The sequence below is a fragment of the Ranitomeya imitator genome, chromosome 10 (genome assembly GCF_032444005.1).
Source record: "Ranitomeya imitator isolate aRanImi1 chromosome 10, aRanImi1.pri, whole genome shotgun sequence".
NCBI classification, from domain to species: domain Eukaryota; kingdom Metazoa; phylum Chordata; class Amphibia; order Anura; family Dendrobatidae; genus Ranitomeya; species Ranitomeya imitator.
This window is the reverse complement of record NC_091291.1, coordinates 63,730,850-63,755,798: the sequence shown is the minus strand read 5'-3', so window position 1 is coordinate 63,755,798 and position 24,949 is coordinate 63,730,850. Positions and strand designations below refer to the sequence as shown.

General features: G+C 42.9%; 1 protein-coding gene across 3 annotated transcripts in view; it reads right to left on the bottom strand.

Moving 5' to 3' along the window:
- The window catches only part of LOC138651327 (C-Jun-amino-terminal kinase-interacting protein 4-like), an 834,119-nt gene that overhangs the window by 45,706 nt on the left and 763,464 nt on the right, over nt 1-24,949 (bottom strand). For all 3 annotated transcript variants that reach the window (XM_069741428.1, XM_069741429.1, XM_069741430.1), the window contains 5 exons: nt 24,272-24,352; nt 21,081-21,148; nt 20,859-21,007; nt 3,348-3,519; nt 1,655-1,765 (listed from right to left, as the gene is read on the bottom strand). In XM_069741428.1, the coding sequence (XP_069597529.1) occupies nt 1,655-1,765; nt 3,348-3,519; nt 20,859-21,007; nt 21,081-21,148; nt 24,272-24,352 (581 nt within the window). The remainder of the gene's footprint in view (nt 1-1,654; nt 1,766-3,347; nt 3,520-20,858; nt 21,008-21,080; nt 21,149-24,271; nt 24,353-24,949) is intronic.

Sequence of the window (24,949 nt, the reverse complement as noted above, 5' to 3'; positions counted from 1 at the left end):
TTGCTCAGGAATGGCAGCAGGCTGGTGTGAGTGCTTCTGCACGCACTGTGAGGCAGAGACTCTTTGAGCAAGGCCTGGTTTCTAGGAGGGCAGCAAAGAAGCCACTTCTCTCCAGAAAAAAAAATCAGGGACCGACTGATATTCTGCAAAAGGTACAGGGAGTGGACTGCTGAGGACTGGGGCAAAGTCATTTTCTCTGATGAATCCCCTTTTCGATTGTTTGGGACATCTGGAAAACAGCTTATTCGGAGAAGAAGAGGTGAGCGCCACCACCAGTCTTGTCTCACACCAACTGTAAAGCATCCTGAAACCATTCATGTGTGGGGTTGCTTCTCAGCCAAGGGAATCGGCTCACTCACAGTCTTGCCTAAATACACAGCCATGAATAAAGAATGGTAACAGAATGTCCTCCAAGAGCAACTTCTCCCAACCGTCCAAGAGCAGTTTGGCGCCCAACAATGCCTTTTCCAGCATGATGGAGCACCTTGCCATAAAGCAAAGGTGATAACTAAATGGCTCATGGAACAAAACATAGAGATTTTGGGTCCATGGCCTGGAAACTCCCCAGATCTTAATCCCATTGAGAACTTGTGGTCAATCATCAAAAAACGGGTGGACAAACAAAAACCAACAAATTCTGGCAAAATGCAAGCATTGATTATGCAAGAATGGACTGCTATCAGCCAGGATTTGGTCCAGAAGTTGATTGAGAGCATGCCAGGGAGAATTGCAGAGGTCTTGAAGAAGAAGGGTCTACACTGCAAATATTGACTTGCTGCATTAACTCATTCTAACTGTCAATATAACCTATTGGTACTCATAATATGATTGAAATTATATTTCTGTATGTGATATAAACATCAGACAAACACTAATAAAAACCAGAGGGCAGCAGATCATGTGAAAATATAATTTTGGTGTCATTCTCAAAAATGTTGGCCATGACTGTATAAGAGGGGCCTCAGATAGCCAGAAGCAATTACCTCATAATAGTAAGTAGGTATTCATGAAACATATGACGTCAAAAAAGGATAAAAAAATTATCCAAAAAACATCACTTAAGAAATAATTAATAAAAAACATTGCGTCGGGGCTTTCTGAGGCATCACAGACAGAGGCTTACAGCAACATGGGTAAGATCAATTTATGAATTACTGCTCCATTTGTTTTTTTTCCTGACCTGGTGGAGCATTACTATGATCATTTAACAGTGTTGCAGCCTGAATTTTGGTCTGTTCCACTACATGTATGGACTTGATTCTCTATTTTTCTATACATGTCTCATGTTATCTTTATATTTATACGAGAAGATTGATTTTTTTTTATTAATTATTTCTTAAGTGATGATTTCTGTTTATTTTTTTTATCCTTTTTTGATGTTATAATAAAAGAATATAACTCGCCTTTCAATCTCCCCACCCCATTAGTAATAATCATAAAAATTAAAACAAAATAAGAAAGCACATCTTTACATTCAAATGGCAGATTTACAACAACAACAAAAAAAGCGTAATATTCAGGGGGGCAATGAAAATGAAATAAGAGCAAAACCTTACAACTTTAGATGCAGTGATAGGTGCTATTTAAATGATCATAACTCCACAAGACAATGTTCTATGCACATACAGTAAATTATGTCTATAAATTATCTTACCCTTGGAGAAAGGAATAGAAACAATAACCCCGCAGGAAGTTCCAACCCACAGGCGCTCACCGAATGCGGACAGAGCAGAGACTTGTGCCATTGAAATTAAATAGCTAGAACCTGCAAAAAAGTATTTTATATTATTACTTTAGCCCTGAATAGGACGTTCACTGGCTGGAGGACAGTAAGAATCAATTACTAGTAAAGCAGATGATGTTACTGCAAACACTGAAGGCAATTGCAGGGCTAATATAGGAGTTACATTATCTAGGCTTCAATATCTCTTCATTTTCAAGATATCGACCTGATATGCAGGTTTCCGCAGGCTGTACACCTCTATAGACCTAAATTCTCACAGCTAACAGTTTATGCAACATCAGATATTTATTTCACATCTATGAAGGGAACTTATATCCTCTGCAGCCCTCAACCTAAGGAAAAAATAAAGCCACCATATAGGGGAACACAAAATGGAGAGGTAGAATACCAAAGCATAATTCTTACACACTCAAATACAGTGTTGCATGTGTACACAACAACCTCCATCTGGTTCCTTCGGTATGTTGACCCCTTAGCTATGGAATAGCTCCAACGAAGTATAAATCTGCACAGCGGGGAAGCCCACTCAGTGCACAGGTATTGCGTGAACTGATACTGCAGGCATATATACAGCAGCAAGTGGTCCTTCGCCGGGGTGCCACTCCAAAGAAAATAGCCACAATAGATACAAAAATTGAAAGAAACGGATGGCACTCACTGGTTAAAAAAACATCTTTATTCCAATACTTTAAAACATCGGCGTTGGGAGGATGGGAGCAGGAGTGGAATGGACGACAGACGTTTCACGCTGCAGTGCAGTGCAGTTCAGTGGCACTTCCACTCCTGCTCCCATCCTCCCGACGCCGATGTTTTAAAGTATTGGAATAAAGACTTTTTTTTACCCGGTGAGTGCCCATTCGTTTCTTTCAATTTTTGTTACCTATGCAATACCTTATGGATAGTAAATTGTTGCAGGAAACTACTAACACTAATGCTTAAAGGTTTGTGAATGGGAGAAGAACCTTGGTCCAGAAAAGAGATCTAGTCGAAACCTCAAGAACAGAGACCACTCACTGATAGCACCATCAATGTGACTCTAGCTTATAATTTCTGTGATGGGGTTTACTATATAGTGTGGATATGTCATAAATGTGTGAAGTTCCCACATTTTTTTTCCCCTAAATTTAAAACATTCTAAATTTGATCAAATTAAATGTTGTTTATATTATTAACATATTCCCTATTAAGCAGAGGAATTTCATTTGCACACTTTATATGGCTTTCTGGGAAATTGGTGAATTTCGCAAACCCTTTTACAATGCAGGATGTCAGCGAATTATACATATATTCCAGTAAAGCAGAACCAAGTTGCATTAGTAGTCCACTTAAGGAGATCACATCCACTGGTGCTTCATATGACACGACTACAGAAGCCAAGTCGATACAACTGGCGGTCATGGTCATGTTACACGATTTCTCGATCCAGTTGACTGATTGCCAGCTGCCGTAGCAGTGGGGAACAGCGATGCAAACAAACAGTCTGCCAGCATACTGAAAATATATATTTATTTTTTCATTTACTTTAATAGCCTTTTGAAACCCTCCTCCATGAACTGCATAAGAATAAGCAACATGGCAGCCATGTGTTCGTGGCATCTCTCACCCAACATTCTTTGGATGAAAGGCTCCAATTCCAGTTCTTGTAAAGGTTGGCCAGTTTCGGGATGGAACAGGCGTAGAATAGAATCCAAGCGAACAGAAACCCACACTCCATCTCTGGCTGCAGCTATGTGCCTTACTTGACTTTCGGGGCGAGGTGTTGCTTCAAACCAGATCTAGTTGTCAAAACACAAATTATAGAAGTAAGGGTAACCATAAATCTCTATGTATTTATATACAGTTCCAACCTTTGCCACAAACTCTACATAAATGCTGCCCTGTAGTCCCTTAGGCATAAACAAAAACAACATCATCCTTCTAATACAGTTCAAACATTTTTATGCTGATTATTTTCTTAAAGGGGATTTACAGCTTCATCTATTTGCATACTAACAGCTGCAGGCATTACAATCACGCAGGACTCAGCCTCCTGAGGTCCACTACTGTGGCTATCACATCTCTGTTCTGGCAACGATTGGCCACCAGTTACAGCGTTGAAGTCGCGGATCTTAATATATTTGATAGTATGCAGACATATGAAATAGTACAACCCCTTTAATATATCTTTATAGTTGTTAAAGCTTTGATTTTTTGAGCTGTTGGCATTACAGCAGCCACATGGACCTTTGGAACTTTTAGTCTGCAGATGTTTAAAACACTTTCTTAAAGAAGGTGATTGGCATGCTCTGTGCAGAAGTTACTGTACTTAGAGGGGAAGGAGGTGAGCTGTGACATCACTATTTGTTAGCCATGCATCTATTTACTTGTATTATTCTAAAAAGAGGATCAATCATAAGGCTAAAAAAGTGGCCAGTGTTTGTCCTTATTAAATCACTGATGTTTTTTTTTGTTTGTTTTTTAAATCCACCATACAATTCAACGGATATGGGCCTTTTTATATTTTGCCAATTAGTATTGTCTTTATCAAGGAGGCATTGCTCACAGGGTAATAATAGAGAACAGCCTCAAGACACCCCATCCACCTCCCCAAGGAATCCTGTGACTATCTATCTATATACAGCTCTTGGCAAAAATTAAGAGACCACTGCAAAATTTTGTCTGATTTTTCTCTATAGGTATATTTTTGAGTAAAATGTAAATTGCTCTTTTATTCTATAAACTACTGACAACATGTCTCCGAAGTTCCAAGCAACAAATTTTGTATTTATTTTCTGAAAATTAGAAATGGTCAAAATAACAAGGTATAAATATACAGTATGTATAAATATAAATAAATATGATATATAGTGGCTAAATGGACAAATGGGAGACCATTCGAGATTAAAGAGAAACCAAAAAGAAACCAACCCGAAATTAAGGTCTAAAAAAAAGTACAAATGCAATTTTTACTAAAATAAAATACCTTTATTAGACAACAATGGCAATCGGTAGCACTAAAGCAAAGATGTGCCCGTACTTGGAATACATAACCACAGTAGTTTAAAAAAAATAAATAAAATTGCAGCGGAGCCAAAGTAATAAAGTCAAATTGAAACCATATGAGTATCAAAAAAATAAATATAAAAAAGGAGGAGATACACATATGTATGTTCATTGTATATACACTGCTCAAAAAAAATAAGGGAACTTAAACAACAGAATATAACTCCAAGTAAATCAAACTTCTGTGAAATCAAACTGTTCACTTAGGAAGCAACACTGTTTGACAATTTCACATGTTGTTGTGCAAATGGAATAGACAAAAGATGGAAATTATTGTCAATTATCAAGACACACTCAATAAAGGAGTGGTTCTGCAGGTGGGGCCACAGACCACATCTCAGTACCAATGCTTTCTGGCTGATATTTTGCTCACTTTTGAATGTTGGTTGTGCTTTCACACTCGTGGTAGCATGAGATGGACTCTACAACCCACATACATGGCTCAGGTAAAGCAGCTCATCCAAGATGGCACACCAATGCGAGCTGTGGCAAGAAGGTTTGCTGTGTCTGTCAGCGTAGTGTCCAGAGGCTGGAGGCGCTACCAGGAGACAGGCCAGTACACCAGGAGACGTGGAGGGGGCCAGAGGAGGGCAACAACCCAGTAGCAGGACCACTACCTCAGCTTTTGTGCAAGGAAGAAAAGGAGGAGCACTGCCAGAGCCCTGCAAAATGACCTCCAGCAGGCCACAAATGTGCATGTGTCTGCACAAACGGTTAAAAACAGACTCCATGAAGATGGTCTGAGTGCCCGACATCCACAGATGTGGATTGCACTCACAGCCCAACGCCTTGAAGAGCGATCTGCTGCCTGCAACATCCTTCAGCATGACTTGTTTGGCAGTGGGTCAGTAATGGTGTGGGGTGGCATCTCTTTGAAGGCCCACAGAGCCCTCCATGTGCTCGCCAGAGGTAGCCTGACTGCCATTAGGTACCGAGATGAGATCCTCCGATGCCTTGTGAGACCATATGCTGGTGCGGTTGTCCCTGGATTCCTCCTAATGCAGGACAATGCCAGACCCCATATAACTGGAGTGTGTCAGCAGTTCCTGCAAGATGAAGGTATTGAAGTTATGTTCCCCATACCTGAATCCGATTGAACACATCTGGGACATCACGTCTCACACCATCCACCAACGTAACGTTGCACCATAGACTGTCCAGGAGTTGGCGGATGCTTTAGTTCAGGTCTGGGAGGAGATCCTTCAGTAGACCATCCGCCGTGTCATCAGGAGCATGCCCAGGTATTGTAGGGAGGTCATGCAAGCACATGGAGGCCACACACACTATGGAGCATCATTTCCTTGTCTTGAAGTTGCATCAGCCTGTAACCTCATTTTCCACTTTGATTTTGAGCATCATTCCAACTCCAGACATCTGTGGGATATTAGTTGTGATTTAAGATGATCATTTTTAGGTTTTATTGTTCTCAACACATTCCACTATGCAATGAATAAAGATTTACAACTGGAATATTTCATTCAGTGATATCTAGGATGTGGGATTTTAGTGTTCCCTTTACTTTTTTGAGCAGTGTATATAAAATCCATCATGCTCAAAGGAAAAAATATATAATAAAAACTATATAAAAAAGTTCAGAAATAGATAATGAATAAAATGCAAAAAACATGTATTGCCAATAAGTGAGAAACATCACAAACCAAGGGGATTAAAGTATTATATAGTGCAATATAAGCAAAGGGGCACACAAAATGGTGAAAAAACATTGTGTAAAAAGTGCAAAGGTGCAATGAAGCCAAAGAACAAGGATATGAGTAATATACCTTTAAGGCACCGCCAAGTACAGCGCTCACCCCATGGGAATGATTTTTTGTTACGCATATGGTTTCAATTTGACTTTATTACTTTGGGTCCGCTGCAATTTTATTCATTTTTTTTAACTACTGTGGTTATGTATTCCAAGTACAGGCACATCTTTGCTTTAGTGCTACCGATCACCATTGTTGTTTAATAAAGGTATTTTATTTTAACAAAAATTGCATTTGTACTTTTTTTTTAGACCATTAGTTCGGGTTAGTTTCTTTTTGGTTTCTCTTGAGACCTCAAATAATGAAAAAAAAAAAACAAGTTCATAATCCTTTAGAAACAACAATACTAATGTTTTAACTCAGGAAGAGTTCAAAAATCAATATTTTGTGGAATAACCATGATTTTTAATCACAGCTTTTATGCGTCTTGGCATGTTTTCCACCAGTCTTTCACACTGCTTTTGGGTGACCTCATCCTTATGCCACTCCTGGTTCAAAAATGTAAGCAGTTCTTCTTTGTTTGATGGCTGGTGACTATCCATCTCCCTCTTAAATACATTCCCGAGGTTTTCAATGGGGTTCAGGTCTGGAGTTTGGGCTGGCCATGACAGGGATTTGATGTGGTGGTCCTTCATCCACACCTTGATTGACCTAGCTGTGTGTCATGGCGCATTGTCCTGCTGGAAAAAACAGTCCCCAGATAGGATAACCTTGTATGCTGCTTGATTCATACGTCCTTTGCAAATAACAACCTGCCCAATTCCAGCCTTGCTGAAGCATCCCCAGATCATCACCGATCCTCCACCAAATTTCACAGTGGGTGCAAGACACTGTGGCTTGTACGCCTCTCCAGGTCTCTGTCTAACCATTATACGACTAGATGTTGGGCAAAGCTGAAAATTAGACTCATCAGAGAAGATTACCTTACTATAAGTAAGATTGCCTTACTCCAGTCCTCTATGGTCCAATCCTTATGGTCAAACTTCAGCCTGGCTCTCCTTTGCTTCTCATTGATGAAAGGCTTGTTTCTAGCTTTACATGACTTAAGTCCTGCCTCTAGGAGCCTGTTACGAACTGTTCTTGCCATGCACTTCACCCCAGCTGCCATTTGCCATTCCTTTTGTAGGTCACTTGATGTTATCCTTCGGTTGCTGAATAAGATGGTGGTCATCTCGGTCAGTGGAGAGTTGTTTTCGTCCTCTGCCGGTCTGTAGCTTTGTTGTCCCCAATGTCTGCTGCTTGACCTTGTGGTAATGGACTACCGCTTTAGGATGGAGGCAACATGACGCTCCCTGTGTCCCTCTGTTAGTAAAGTCAGAATTGAGCCCTACTTTTCCTCCCTCAAGAATTTCCATTTCAACTCCTTTGGCATGGTTAAAAGTTATTTTTTCATTCCTATTACTTTTGGGATATTACTAGCACTTGTTTTGCCATCCAGCTTGTCTGATTGCAAGAGGATTGTGAACACCACAGCAGTGTTGTTTATACTTTCATTTGTTAAGTAAGATTTGGTTCAGGTGATCAACTAATCAGAAGCACATTAAGTAGCATAAGGTGTACTCTGGTTGGAATTCAACTGACACTGGAATGGAATGGAATGGCTGTCAGACATATAGAGAAGCTGATTTTTATAAAACTGTGCAGTGGTCTCTTAATTTTTGCCAGAGCCTGGCTACTTATAACCTGGTGCCAGGTTAAAATCTGAGACCTAGTGCCTCCATAGGTAATTCTCTGATGAGCCATAGAACACCAGAAGACTTCGGCAGTAACCCCCAGGAAACAAATTACACTTTTTTTTATATAGAGCACTGGCATCTCCCAAAGTTATTTTTAAATTACTGCTGAAGGAAGAATCACAAAGACCAGTGATGAACTTGTGCTGAACTGGATAAAACAGTATACTTGGCAGACCCAAAAGCTGTGCCAAACTCTTTAAGTGCAGTTTGCTTCTTATGCTGGTCTCACATTTGCGTCTGTGCATCCTGCGTTTCGTCCACATTGATCCGCATGCATCATGAATACCCATCTTTAACATGATGTACGCATGGACCTGCGGATGCGTAGGCATGCGTCGCTTTGAGGTGTGCGTCGTGGTCTGGCGAACCCAAAATGTTGCATTTTTTGAGGTGTCAAATCTTCACAGCCACACACATACGGATGATTGCGGATGGAGTGCGTCAAAACAACGCATTACTGTCTATGGGAACGCAAGCGTACGCAAGGACATGTGTACGCTTGCGTTTGATGCGCATGTGTACAACAGACTAAAAAGATACATGAACTGGTCTGCCACACCCAAAACAAAGCTGTATCAAATCAAAGAGGGTGTGGGCACTGGAAATCCAGTACTCTCTTGTATCTGGAACCTATAGGAGCTGCTCTGAAGACTGCTTTGTTGAAGACTCTGGATTTCACTCAGGATGTGAGTATATACAAGCTCTGAAAATGTCTGTGTCTCGCTCTCTTACTGCAGTCTGTACTCACTTCTGTCTCTCTTGCAGACATCTTCAAAGATGTCTTCAAGCGAACAGCAGAATTCCTCCCACAGTGGACAGGAGACTGATGAGGTGAGTACATTTGCTACTGATTGGTAAGTACTGACTGTCAATATGACACATGTGGTAAAATCATGTATTATCTTTACAGGACAGTTCCAGTGTGGCAGAGCAGGAGCAGACTCAGACTCAGACCAAAATTCAAGTGGGAAGACAGCGTGTAAGTATTCTTGAGTGCTATTGTGGAATATTAATGTTTTTCTTTGATTTCTAGGTTGCACATCGTTCATTATAAGAATTTTAATGTTTTTCTTTGCTTTCTAGGTTCCACATCATGAAGTAACCATCGATAACGACCTCCTCATCACCCTGGTGCAGGAGCGAGTTCCGTTGTGGGACACCCAGGATCAGCGGCACTCAGACCCTGTGGTCATTCGGCGGCTATGGGTTGAAGTGGCCAGAGCGCTGTTGGATGACTGGGACAGAGCCACATCACAAGTCAGAAAGGCTTTTTGTAAGTATTTCAATGTGGTGTGACGCAGCAGTGAACCTGTGTTGCATTGTTTTACAATTTTTTTTTCCCCACAGTGAACAAAGTAAGAATCCGTTGGCGTTCGATGAAGGAACGCTTCAATAAGGACCTGAGAGATGAGATCTAAGTTCGAAGTGGTGCTGCTTCAAAGATCAGAAAATACAAATACCATCACCTGCTTTCCTTCCTGAGGCCTACAGGTTGTCATTGTAATGTAATGTAAGTATTTTTGTGTTGTATTCCATCTGAATTTTTCTATTCCACAGGATATGTTGATATGATTACTTCTATTCCACAGGATATGTTGGCACTTTTAAAATGTTTATATTTTGGTACTAATGTTTTTCATTTCTTCTCCACACGGAGCCTGGAGCAACACCACCGAACCGGGATCGTCCTTGGTTGGAGCGGCACTTCATCGGCCAGACACCGAACAATCCCAGTCATGCAGCAGCCCTGCAGCAAGTGGGCCTGCTTTACAGTCCGGAGAACAGGCAGCTGGTCCTTCAGGTCTTCCCCTGTCACAGTCCTCTGCCACTGGTTTTTTTGGGTCTTACCGCTAGCGGCAGAAGGCCTGTGACAGGTCACTCATGCCTGAGTTTATTCACTTACGCTCAGTCTTCCAGAATGGCCTCAAGGCAGTTGGAGACAGAGTGGAAATTGGGTTTGCACATATGGCCACACTTTTCCAGGATGTCCACCGATGCCTTGACCACATGGAAGCTGACATTCAGAGACCGGCACAACATTTTTTTTACTGCTATAGAGCAGGGCATGTCTGAACACCTTACGCCTGATCTCCAGCTAACTGTGATTCTGGCCTGCAATGCTGCTTACGTTCAGGCTATGCAGCAGACACGATTCTTTCCACAGCCACCCCTGGCATTTCCGGCTGTTCCACCACTAAGCAGATTCACCACGATTCTGAGTCCATCTGCACACATGTCTGTCGCCACCATGCCGAGTCCATCTGCACACCTGTCTGCTGCTGCCACCATGCTGAGTACAGTTGAACACTTGTCTGCTGCCGCCACCATGCCGAGTACAGCTGCACACCTGTCTGCTGCTGCCTCCATGCGAGTACAGCTGCACACCTAGTTACTGCCACCATCTTGCCGAGTACAGCTGCACACCTAGTTACTGCCACCACCATGATGAGTACAGCTGCACACCAGAGTACCGCCACCACCATGACGAGTACAGCTGCACACCGGGTTACCACCACCACCATGACGAGTACAGCTGCACACTGGGTTACCGCCACCACCATGACGAGTACAGATGCACAACCTTCTTCCTCCACCACTATGCCTAGTCCTGCTGGATGCCATGCTCTTGCCACCACTCCCACCCTCCCAAAGAAAAAAAAAAGCAAACAGCTGCACGGTACCAGGAAGACTAGGGGCAGACAACGTATCCCCAAAACTGTCGTACGACTTCCATCCTCACCTTCCAATCTGTCTCTTTTTTCTAGTTTGTCTCTCCCTAGTGTCTCTACTCCCATCCCTGATCTCCCAGACCTCACGCATTTTGTAGTCCCTTCCTCAGGAACCCCTTCATCATCCACATGTGGTAGACAGTCATCCAAGCTCCATACCCCCCAGGTCCATATTTCACCCTCTCCCAATCCCCCAAGTTATTTTTTCGTTTTTGTTAAATAAAATTGTACTTTTGTTTTCACAATCACTCTTTCTTCTTTGTGTATTTATGCGCCTTCGCCCCAAACATACACTTATGCAACGTCGCCGAAAACACACTTATGTGCCGTCACCGAAAACACACACTTGTGTGTATTGTATTGTTGAAGGAACTTGGAACAGGGTTTAGCTAAAGATGTTTTATTATTTACAGGAAACATTAAAGGTAAATAACATTACAGGTATATTTTAACAGTTAAAGGTACCTATTAGCAGATTACACCATTCAGTCTTGCCATGCAACATGCCCACTGTCAGAAACAAAGTAGGCAACAAATGTATCCTGTTGTGAATTCTGTGGCAGAGCTCCCTCCTGTGGTCACAAGTGGTACTTCGGCTGGTTCTCTCTGTGAGTTTCCGTTGGTGGAGGAAAGTGGTACTGTGGCTTCTGAGTTTCCTTCCTCAGGTGATGTGGTGAAGTCGTTAGGTGCTTCTCTATTTGACTCCACCTAGAGCTTTGATCCTGGCTTCCAGTCAATGTTCTAGTATTGGACCTGTTTCCTCCTGGATCGTTCCTGTGGTCTGCTGCTCTGCATAGCTAAGTTCCTCTTTGCTATTTGTTTGCTGTTTTTTTTCTGTCCAGCTTGTCAATTTGTTTTTTACTGCTTGCTGGAAGCTCTGGGACGCAGAGGGTGTACCTCCGTGCCGTTAGTTCGGTACGGAGGGTCTTTTTGCCCCCTTTGCGTGGTTTTTGTAGGGTTTTGTGTTGACCGCAAAGTTGCCTTTCCTATCCTCGCTCTGTTCAGAAAGTTGGGCCTCGCTTTGCTAAATCTATTTCATCTCTACGTTTGTCTTTTCATCTTAACTCACAGTCATTATATGTGGGGGCTGCCTTTTCCTTTGGGGTATTTCTCTGAGGCAAGGTAGGCTTATTTTCTATCTTCAGGCTAGCTAGTTTCTCAGGCCGTGCCGAGTTGCATAGGCTGCGTTAGGCGCAATCCACGGCTGCCTTTAGTGTGGTTGGAGAGGATTAGGGATTGCGGTCAACAGAGTTCCCACGTCTCAGAGCTCGTTCTTGTTTTTTGGGTTATTGCCAGGTCACTGTATGTGCGCTGACCTCTATGTCCATTGTGGTACTGAATTACCTTTCATAACAGTACTGGAAGCCAAAAGTACTAATGATTCTCAATAGAGGGAAAAAAGAAGTTCTGAGACCATTTTTTTTTCTTTGCACTGTGTTTTGCCTTTTTTTTCCCCTAGACATTTGGGTGGTTCAGGACACAGGTGTAGCAATGGACATTAAAGGTCTGTCTTAATGTGTGGATCAGCTCACGGCAAGAGTACAAAGTATTCAAGACTTTGTGGTTCAGAATTCTATGTTAGAACCGAGAATCCCTATTCCTGATTTGTTTTTTGGAGATAGAACTAAATTTCTGAGTTTCAAAAATAATTGTAAACTATTTCTGGCTTTGAAACCTCGCTCCTCTGGTGACCCAGTTCAACAAGTTAGGATCATTATTTCTTTTTTGCGTGGCGATCCTCAGGACTGGGCATTTTCCCTTGCGTCAGGGGATCCTGCATTAAGTAATATTGATGCATTTTTTCTGGCGCTCGGATTGCTGTACGATGAGCCTAATTCTGTGGATCAGGCAGAGAAGAATTTGCTGGCTCTGTGTCAGGGTCAGGATGAAATAGAGGTATATTGTCAGAAATTTAGAAAGTAGTCCGTACTTACTCAGTGGAATGAAGGTGCGCTCACAGCTATTTTCAGAAAAGGTCTCTCTGAAGCCCTTAAGGATGTCATGGTGGGATTTCCTATGCCTGCTGGTCTGAATGAGTCTATGTCTTTGGCCATTCAGATCGGTCGATGCTTGCGCGAGCATAAATCTGTGCACCATTTGGCGGTATTACCTGAGCTTAAACCTGAGCCTATGCAGTGCGATAGGACTTTGACCAGAGTTGAACGGCAAGAACACAGACGTCTGAATGGGCTGTGTTTCTACTGTGGTGATTCCACTCATGCTATCTCTGATTGTCCTAAGCGCACTAAGCGGTTCGCTAGGTCTGCCACCATTGGTACGGTACAGTCAAAATTTCTTCTGTCTGTTACCTTGATCTGCTCTTTGTCATCGTATTCTGTCATGGCATTTGTGGACTCAGGCGCTGCTCTGAATTTGATGGACTTGGAGTATGCTAGGCGTTGTGGGTTTTTCTTGGAGCCCTTGCAGTGTCCTATTCCATTGAGAGGAATTGATGCTACGCCTTTGGCCAAGAACAAGCCTCAGTACTGGACCCAGCTGACCATGTGCATGGCTCCTGCACATCAGGAGGTTATTCGCTTTCTGGTGTTGCATGATGTGGTCGTGTTGGGGTTGCCATGGCTACAAGTCCACAATCCAGTTTTAGATTGGAAATCCATGTCGGTGTCCAGCTGGGGTTGTCAGGGGGTACATGGTGATGTCCCATTTCTGACTATTTCGTCATCCACCCCTTCTGAGGTTCCTGAGTTCTTGTCGGATTATCGGAATTTATTTGATGAGCCCAAGTCCGATACCCTACCTCCGCATAGGGATTGTGATTGTGCTATCGATTTGATTCCTGGTAGTAAATTCCCAAAAGGTCGACTGTTTAATTTATCTGTGCCTGAGCACGCCGCTATGCGGAGTTATGTGAAGGAGTCTTTGGAGAAGGGGCATATTCGCCCGTCATCGTCGCCATTGGGAGCAGGGTTCTTTTTTGTAGCCAAGAAGGATGGTTCGCTGAGACCTTGTATAGATTACCGCCTTCGAAATAAGATCACGGTTAAATTTCAGTACCCCTTGCCGCTGTTATCTGATTTGTTTGCTCGGATTAAGGGGGCTAGTTGGTTCACCAAGATAGATCTTCGTGGTGCGTATAATCTTGTGCGTATTAAGCGAGGCGATGAATGGAAAACTGCATTTAATACGCCCGAGGGCCATTTTGAGTATTTAGTAATGCCATTCGGACTTGCCAATGCTCCATCAGTGTTTCAGTCCTTTATGCATGACATCTTCCGAGAGTACCTGGATAAATTCCTGATTGTGTACTTAGATGACATTTTGATCTTCTCGGATGATTGGGAGTCTCATGTGAAGCAGGTCAGAACGGTGTTTCAGGTCCTGCGTGCTAATTCTTTGTTTGTGAAGGGATCAAAGTGTCTCTTTGGTGTTCAGAAGGTTTCATTTTTGGGGTTCATCTTTTCCCCTTTTACTATCGAGATGGATCCTGTTAAGGTCCAAGCCATCCATAATTGGACTCAGCCGACATCTCTGAAAAGTCTACAAAAGTTCCTGGGCTTTGCTCATTTTTATCGTCGCTTCATCTGCAATTTTTCTAGTATTGCTAAACCATTGACCGATTTGACCAAGAAAGGTGCTGATTTGGTCAATTGGTCTTCTGCTGCGGTGGAAGCTTTTCAAGAGTTGAAGCGTCGTTTTTCTTCTGCCCCTGTGTTGTGTCAACCAGATGTTTCGCTTCCGTTCCAGGTCGAGGTTGATGCTTCTGAGATTGGAGCAGGGGCTGTTTTGTCGCAGAGAAGTTCTGATTGCTCGGTGATGAAACCATGCGCCTTCTTTTCCAGGAAGTTTTCGCCTGCTGAGCGTAATTATGATGTGGGCAATCGAGAGTTGCTGGCCATGAAGTGGGCATTCGAGGAGTGGCGTCATTGGCTTGAAGGAGCTAAGCATCGCGTGGTGGTCTTGACTGATCATAAGAACTTGACTTATCTCGAGTCCGCCAAGCGGTTGAATCCTAGACAAGCTCGTTGGTCGTTGTTTTTTGCCCGTTTTGACTTTGTGATTTCATACCTTCCGGGCTCTAAAAATGTGAAGGCGGATGCTCTGTCTAGGAGTTTTGTGCCCGACTCTCCGGGTGTATCTGAGTCGGCGGGTATCTTCAAAGAGGGAGTAATTGTGTCTGCCATCTCCCCTGATTTGCGGTGGGTGCTGCAAAAATTTCAGGCTAATAAACCTGATCGTTGCCCAGCGGAGAAACTGTTTGTCCCTGATAGGTGGACGAATAAAGTTACATAGTAACATAGTAACATAGTTAGTAAGGCCGAAAAAAGACATTTGTCCATCCAGTTCAGCCTATATTCCATCATAATAAATACCCAGATCTACGTCCTTCTACAGAACCTAATAATTGTATGATACAATATTGTTCTGCTCCAGGAAGACATCCAGGCCTCTCTTGAACCCCTCGACTGAGTTCGCCATCACCACCTCCTCAGGCAAGCAATTCCAGATTCTCACTGCCCTAATAGTAAAGAATCCTCTTCTATGTTGGTGGAAAAACCTTCTCTCCTCCAGACGCAAAGAATGCCCCCTTGTGCCCGTCACCTTCCTTGCTATAAACAGATCCTCAGCGAGATATTTGTATTCTCCCCTTATATACTTATACATGGTTATTAGATCGCCCCTCAGTCGTCTTTTTTCTAGACTAAATAATCCTAATTTCGCTAATCTATCTGGGTATTGTAGTTCTCCCATCCCCTTTATTAATTTTGTTGCCCTCCTTTGTACTCTCTCTAGTTCCATTATATCCTTCCTGAGCACCGGTGCCCAAAACTGGACACAGTACTCCATGTGCGGTCTAACTAGGGATTTGTACAGAGGCAGTATAATGCTCTCATCATGTGTATCCAGACCTCTTTTAATGCACCCCATGATCCTGTTTGCCTTGGCAGCTGCTGCCTGGCACTGGCTGCTCCAGGTAAGTTTATCATTAACTAGGATCCCCAAGTCCTTCTCCCTGTCAGATTTACCCAGTGGTTTCCCGTTCAGTGTGTAATGGTGATATTGATTCCCTCTTCCCATGTGTATAACCTTACATTTATCATTGTTAAACCTCATCTGCCACAAGTTATCTCTGAGGTTCATTGTTCGGTGTTGGCTGGTCATCCTGGAATCTTTGGTACCAGAGAGTTAGTGGCTAGATCCTTTTGGTGGCCATCTCTGTCGCGGGATGTGCGTACTTTTGTGCAGTCCTGTGGGATTTGTGCTCGGGCTAAGCCCTGCTGTTCTCGTGCCAGTGGGTTGCTTTTGCCCTTGCCGGTCCCGAAGAGGCCTTGGACACATATCTCTATGGATTTTATTTCAGATCTTCCCGTCTCTCAAAAGATGTCAGTTATTTGGGTGGTCTGTGATCGTTTCTCTAAGATGGTCCATTTGGTACCCTTGTCTAAATTGCCTTCCTCCTCTGATTTGGTGCCATTGTTTTTCCAGCATGTGGTTCGATTACATGGCATTCCAGAGAATATCGTTTCTGACAGAGGTTCCCAGTTTGTTTCGAGGTTTTGGCGAGCCTTTTGTGGTAGGATGGGCATTGACTTGTCTTTTTCCTCGGCTTTCCATCCTCAGACTAATGGCCAGACCGAACGAACCAATCAGACCTTGGAAACATATCTGAGATGCTTTGTTTCTGCTGATCAGGATGACTGGGTGTCCTTTTTGCCTTTGGCTGAGTTCGCCCTTAATAATCGGGTCAGCTCGGCTACCTTGGTTTCACCGTTTTTCTGCAACTCTGGGTTCCATCCTCGTTTCTCTTCAGGGCAGGTTGAGTCTTCGGACTGTCCTGGTGTGGATACTGTGGTGGACAGGTTGCAGCAGATTTGGACTCATGTAGTGGACAATTTGACTTTGTCCCAGGAGAAGGCTCAACGTTTCGCTAATCGCAGACGCTGTGTGGGTCCCCGACTTCGGGTTGGGGACTTGGTTTGGTTATCTTCTCGTCATATTCCTATGAAGGTTTCCTCTCCTAAGTTTAAACCTCATTTTATTGGTCCGTATAGGATTTCTGAGGTTCTTAATCCTGTGTCTTTTCGTCTGACCCTTCCAGATTCATTTTCCATACATAACGTATTCCATAGGTCATTGTTGCGGAGATACGTGGCACCTATGGTTCCATCTGTTGATCCTCCTGCCCCGGTTTTGGTGGAGGGGGAGTTGGAGTATATTGTGGAGAAGATTTTGGATTCTCGTGTTTCAAGGCGGAAACTCCAGTATCTGGTTAAGTGGAAGGGTTATGCTCAGGAAGATAATTCCTGGGTCTTTGCCTCTGATGTCCATGCTCCCGATCTTGTTCGTGCCTTTCATATGGCTCATCCTGGTCGTCCTGGGAGCTCTGGTGAGGGTTCGGTGACCCCTCCTCAAGGGGGGGTACTGTTGTGAATTCTGTGGCAGAGCTCCCTCCTGTGGTCACAAGTGGTACTTCGGCTGGTTCTCTCTGTGAGTTTCCGTTGGTGGAGGAAAGTGGTACTGTGGCTTCTGAGTTTCCTTCCTCAGGTGATGTGGTGAAGTCGTTAGGTGCTTCTCTATTTGACTCCACCTAGAGCTTTGATCCTGGCTTCCAGTCAATGTTCTAGTATTGGACCTGTTTCCTCCTGGATCGTTCCTGTGGTCTGCTGCTCTGCATAGCTAAGTTCCTCTTTGCTATTTGTTTGCTGTTTTTTTCTGTCCAGCTTGTCAATTTGTTTTTTACTGCTTGCTGGAAGCTCTGGGACGCAGAGGGTGTACCTCCGTGCCGTTAGTTCGGTACGGAGGGTCTTTTTGCCCCCTTTGCGTGGTTTTTGTAGGGTTTTGTGTTGACCGCAAAGTTGCCTTTCCTATCCTCGCTCTGTTCAGAAAGTTGGGCCTCGCTTTGCTATATCTATTTCATCTCTACGTTTGTCTTTTCATCTTAACTCACAGTCATTATATGTGGGGGCTGCCTTTTCCTTTGGGGTATTTCTCTGAGGCAAGGTAGGCTTATTTTCTATCTTCAGGCTAGCTAGTTTCTCAGGCCGTGCCGAGTTGCATAGGCAGCGTTAGGCGCAATCCACGGCTGCCTTTAGTGTGGTTGGAGAGGATTAGGGATTGCGGTCAACAGAGTTCCCACGTCTCAGAGCTCGTTCTTGTTTTTTGGGTTATTGCCAGGTCACTGTATGTGCGCTGACCTCTATGTCCATTGTGGTACTGAATTACCTTTCATAACAGTATCCCTCATTTGGGCAACTTCCACTATAGTCCTCAGAGGGTGACCTTGGTAATTTGGCAATGTGATAGCAACAGGTTCGTCAAGTTCGAAGTTGGGTTTTTCCTTTATCCATGATGTAGTTGTGTAGAACAATGCAAGCTTTTACACCCTCATCAATGGTCTCAGTTTTTAGATTGATGGGTGTCCCCAAAATGCACCATTTAGATGCCAGCAAACCAAAGGAACACTCCACAGTTCTTCATGCCCTTGTCAGTCGGTAGTTAAAAATCCGTTTGGTGTGATTCAAGTCCCGACTTGAATATGGTTTCATGAGGTTGGCACACATTTGAAAGGCCTCATCCCCAACAACAACAAACGGCATTGGCGGTCCTTCAGTGTTGGGACGAGGACGTGGCTGTGAAAAATCAAATTTATTACGATACAAACGTTGGCCAATGGAAGAGTATTTAAAAGTCTGTGAGTCATTTCCTCGTCCAAATGAGCCAATGTCCACGGCAACAAATCTACAATCAGCATCTGCAACAGCCATGAGCACAACAGAAATTTTTTTCTTGTAATTGAAGTACTCGGATCCAGTTCCAGCAGGTTTCCTAATCCGAATGTGTTTGCCATCCACAGCCCCCGAACAGTTAGGAAAATTACAATTTTCCATGAATTTAGATGCATTTTGTAGGCACAGTTCAGTTGTGGGTTGGGGAGGAATTCCTCACTAGAACTTCACATCTAGCACAACATGTTTCTCCAACAATCCCAGAGAGCGTGGACACTCCAATCCTGAATTGGAATTGTAAAGATGATAAGGTCTCTCCGCTAGCCAGGAATCTGGGGAACAGAAAATGAGAAACAAAAATCAGTACACTGGTTAGGGTTTTTATTGACAGGAGTTTCTTTTCCAACATTATGTACCTCAGGGTGACCAACAGACGCCGCTCAGCAGGACTGGATCGACATAGCTGTGTGTCCTGCCTGGTGATGGATCCTCGGACATGTTGCAGCAACTAATCGAAGCTCTTTTGTGACATCCTCGTATAGTTGAAAAATTTCTGAGGGTTTGCACACAGCTCTGTGTACAAGGAGTGGTAGGCTTCATGGCTCTCTCTGACTTCAACAGTGGGGTGTTGCCAGTAGCGACGGCAACTTCTCCTCCGTCTTTCTCTTTCTTCATAAGCAACAGCAAAGGCATATGCCAAGTTCAAATCCAAATCCAGATTACGATATAAGCTCTCCATGCGAAGATCCATCTTGCAGCTGGATACAACAGCAAAAGATGAGGATTTCATCTGTACAAGGATATATTCAGAATTTCCATGACACAGTCATTGGACGTGGCTTGTGTCACGGAAATTCTGGAACAGCATCCAAACGCATACACATAAAAAGCGCAAACTCATGTCAAAATGAATGCAAACACTGCGTTTTTAAGGCGGATGATGCTGATAAAAAACGTAGTGTTTACATGGGTTTTGATATGCGTTTGCACATGCAGATGATACGCAAATGTGAACTTAGCCTTAATGAATTTTCCGCACCTTACTGCAGTGGACTTTTCTTTCAGACTTCTGGATGAAACATCCATCCTGCTGAAAAGGCCCATACATTTTTGGTGTAGCTACACATGAATTTGATATGTTCTCAGTCTATCCTATTCAAATTAGTAAAATTTTATGATGTGTAAGATTTTGGCAGCATCGTACACAGTGAAGAGGCAGTGACCCACAAAGTTCCAACACAAAAGTCTCTTTAATGTGTTTCCTCACAGCATTAAAGTCCAATTCACACAAATGCATAGAACTTCAATGTATATTATCAGTGTTCAGTTCACACCAGTTCATAGCAATACATATCATATGGCTTTAGATTTACAGTCCCTAAACAGGCCAGACTTCCCTTGTTCAGTTTCCCTGGGCAACCGCACACCATATTAGTGTCTCCATATACACAGCCTCATATGTTGCAGATACTACACACGCCAGCCTCCTCCGACTAGTTCCCGTGGGTGTCTTGCATCACTGTCTCTTACAGTCTCTTTACTCACACAGACGTACACCACCCAGGATATCCTCTGGAAAGCAGCCACCTGTTTGCAATCGTTACACAGGGGACAGGACATCCACCTCAGGGCACAGGACTGTCGACATCCGACTCCTTCAGGCACAGGACATCCACCTACGGGCACAGGATTGTCCACATCCGACTCCATCGAGCACAGGACATCGACCTCCGAGCACAGGACTGTCCACATCTGAGACCAGTAACATGGACGACTTGCATCGCTGTGTACACTGCGGGTGCCAGGCTATTCAGCTGCGCTGAGTGCTGGCTCCGCTGGCCTGTGCCTCCATGTACTCAGCCAGCACTCTGCAGGCCTCTGCTCTGCACACCAGCACACACCAGACTGACACTCATGTGCACCTCACACCTGACACACCCATACCTCTTACTGCAGGGCTTTTGACACACACAAACCTGTGGCCTTCAGCCGCATGGAAAACACAGATGGGAAATCCATGACTCCCATGCACACCTATGGACTTCATCTATCTGCATGAACAACCTGGGGAGAAAACAAAGCAACCCCTGCCTGTGACATGAGTCACTGCCTCACAGATGCTTAAATGAATTATCTACATTAACAGAAATAATTACTTTGGTTTTGGCCATCCTTGGATCCATGACATATATTCTATTTCTGTAACCACACCACACGTCTCCATAGACAGCTGCTGAACAGCGGATCGATTGCTGTGGCCTCCCCAAGTCTACAACTTTTGGGTTGTCCAGATCCCAGTTCCTAGCTGATAGAAATTAACTTATTAAAAGCACAACATAAAAACTTCATATTCTAATCATGAATATTTCTCTACTTACTAGAATTCCTTTTAAAAATTGCAAGTGTCCCATCTCCCAAAGTAGTAACTACACGGTTATTGTTATGCCTGTGGTAAATGACAGATACAAACCAATAAATACCTTAGTAACATCAGAACTCTAAACAGTCTGATCACTCGCAATATCATTTCTGGCAAACAAAAAAAATGTTTTTCGGTTCTGCTTACACCTGAACTCTTCTAATCTCCATATTTAGGCTAAGGCCTTCAATGTGTCTTTACACAATTTTCCAGTTGGGTTCACTTAGAAACACCTGAAAAGCCACTAAATAAACAATCAAAAAAAGAGCATAAACATAATTTAAAATTGACTTGCTGTCAGCAAGTTTAATCTTTTGAGCATTTTAACAGCTTCAGTTTTCCAAATACACCAAATGGTTAAAACAAGTGACTTGACTATTCTTCAGGCATTTTCCTCTAGGAAGATGCTCTATAATTTATAATAGAAGTAAATGGGAAATCTTAAAAGATGTCCTGAAGAGAGGGGTGTTTTGAATGGAGTTCAAAATTTGTCTGAAAAACAATGCAAAATGAAGTAAAAACTGTTCTAAAACCGAAAAGGTGAAAAACAGCTCAGGATATGACCACAACAACGATTAAAAAAAAAAACACTCTAGGAAAACAAACAAAAAAAAAAAACAACAACAAAACCCCAGTGTTTCTTAAAGCTCAGCTTCTTTGCCTACCTCAACAAATGTTATGGGTAATGAAAAAGAAAACATTGAGACTGTGGTTTTCGTCTCCTTTTGGTTTGTCGTGTTTTAAATAACACTGCTTTGTTTGTGATACTTACTGGTTTTTGGCTTTAACAACACTATATTGATAGAGTCACGTGTGGATTATACTGTATGTGTTTTTTAAGCATCTAATGCAATTACAGTACAGACCAAAGGTTTGGACACACCTCATTTAAAGATTTTTCTGTATTTTCATGACTACGAAAATTGTAAATTCACACTGAAGGCATCAAAACTATGAATTAACACATGTGGAATTATATACTTAACAAAAATGTGTGTTCTTCAAAGTAGCCACTTTTTGCTTTGATGACTGCTTTGCACACACTTGGCATTCTCTTGATGAGCTTCAAGAGGTAGTCACCAGAAATGGTTTTCACTTCACAGGTGTGCCCTGTCAGGTTTCATAAGTGGGATTGCTTAACTTATAAATGGGGTTGGGACCATCAGTTGTGTTGAGCAGAAGTCTGGTGGATACACAGCTGAGAGTCCTACTGAATAGACTGTTAGAATTTGTATTATGGCAAGAAAAAAGCAGCTACCGTATTTTTCCGACTATAAGACGCACTTTTTCCCCAAAAAAATTGTGAGGAAAATGGGGGGTGCGTCTTATAGTTGGAACGTAGGCTTACCGGCATTGTGGCGGCGACAGAGGTGCGGGGATGATGTGGCGCTGTGACCGGTATGGCGTGAGCAGGGTCCCGTGCACATTTGAGCTGAATCCGTGGCCCAGTATTGAAGCATTTTTCTGCAATTTTCACCCCAAATTTGGGGTGCGTCTTATGGTACGGTGTGTCTTATGGTCTGAAAAATACGGTAAGTAAAGAAAAACGAGTGGCCATCATTACTTTAAGAAATGAAGGTCAGTCACTCCGAAAAATTGGGAAAACTTTTAAAGTGTCCCCAAGAGCAGTGGCAAAAACCATCAAGCGCTACAAACAAACTGGCTCACATGAGGACCGCCCCAGGAAAGTTAGACCAAGAGTCGCCTCTGCTTCTGAGGATAAGTTTATCCGAGTCACCAACCTCAGAAATCGCAAGTTAACAGCAGCTCAGATAAGAGACCAGGTCAATGCCACACAGAGTTCTAGCAGCAGACACATCTCTACAACAACTGTTAAGAGGAGACTTTGTGCAGCAGGCCTTCATGGTAAAATAGCTGCTAAGAAAAAACTGCTAAGGACAGGCAACAAGCAGAAGAAACTTGTTTGGGCTAAAGAACACAAGGAATGGACATTAGACCAGTGGAAATCTGTGCTTTGGTCTGATGAGTCCAAATTTGAGATCTTTGGTTCCAACCACCGTGTCTTTGTGTGACGCAGAAAAGGTGAACGGATGGACTCTACATGCCTGGTTCCCATCGTGAAGCATGGAAGAGGAGGTGTGATGGTGTGGGGGTGCTTTGCTGGTGACACTGTTGGGGATTTATTCAAAATTGAAGGCATACTGAACCAGCATGGCTACCACAGCATCTTGCAGCGGCATGCTATTCCATCCGGTTTGCGTTTAGTTGGACCATCATTTATTTTTCAACAGGATAATGACCCCAAACACACCTCCGGGCTATGTAAGGGCTATTTGACCAAGAAGGAGAGTGATGGGGTGCTGCGCCAAATGACCTGGCCTCCACAGTCACTAGACCTGAAGCCAATCAAGATGGTTTGGGGTGAGCTGGACCGCAGAGTGAAGGCAAAAGAGCCAACAAGTGCTAAGCATCTCTGGGAACTCCTTCAAGATTGTTGGAAGATCATTTCCGGTGACTACCTCTTAAAGCTCATCAAGAGAATGCCAAGAGTGTGCAAAGCAGTCATCAAAGCAAAACGTGGCTACTTTGAAGAACCTAGAATATAAGACATATTTTCAGTTGTTTCACACTTTTTTGTTAAGTATATAATGCCACATGTGTTAATTCATAGTTTTGATGCCTTCAGTGTGAATTTACAATTTTCGTAGTGATGAAAATACAGAAAAATCTTTAAATGAAAAGGTGTGTCCAAACTTTTGGTCTGTACTGTATATGGGAAAAATCCGCACATAAAATTCAGGGTATCGGCAAGAGAAATTGACAAGTTGCGGAGTTCAAGAACACAATGCAGGTCACTTTATGCAGCATAAAAAAATGCAGAGTTGGCAGGAGACCTCTATAAATACAATCCTCTTTGCTGGAACGGTAAGATGACGCATTTTTTTTTTTGCAGCAAAAATGCGCATGATTAAAAACTCATGGTAGGAGCTTAATCTTAAACCCGCATCCTACATACCCAGTGAAGTGTAAGCCCACAGTGGTCATTTGCGTAGCAGAGAACAGCCCTCAAGGAATAGGGACATGATGAGCAGAGCATGGCTATGCATGAACCAATAATAGTCAATAATAGATTTCTTAAGACAATATCATTAATTAAAAAAATGTGATTAGCACAAAAATCTTTCTTACGTAATACTGTGAATTGAATCTTTAAGTTGAATTTTCTGAAGACAAGTCCTCCAATCAGACACAGCCGAATGAATTAACAAACTAAATGTAGAAAAGACAACACCATTAATTGGAGACAAATAATAAGGGGAAGGCTGGATGGTCCTGTTGTGACATAGTCAACTGTGCGGCATTTTTTGGCAGCGCTAACTGAGTGTGGCTTTTGTATAAGTTAATACAGAATGAAAGCGCTTTTTTTTTTTTTTTTTTTTTTAAACAGCGTGAACCAATTTCTTCAACATGGAAAATCTATGGTGAGGCTCGACTGACCAATGGCATCAACCACGTCACAACAGTGCCTCTGCCCTCACCCGGACAAAAAATAATCTATTAACATAGGTATTTGTAAAAAAAAAGAAAAAAAAAAGTGCATGAGGGTCTGACCAAGTCCTGTAGCACAAACTGTTTCTTTAACCCCTTAAAACGCATCCATTTTGGATACTGAAGGCACGCTGGTCTTATTTAATTATTAATAATTCAAGAGACTAAAGGGGTGGACTAAAAGCATAACCTACTTTAAATCCTAAATGCCTATTTCTTTAATGTAATAATCTACTGGATTCACTTTTCTAATGCACTTTCATAAAAAATGTCCAGCTGTTTTTCCCTCTCTACTCTAACTGCTGATTTTTTTTTACT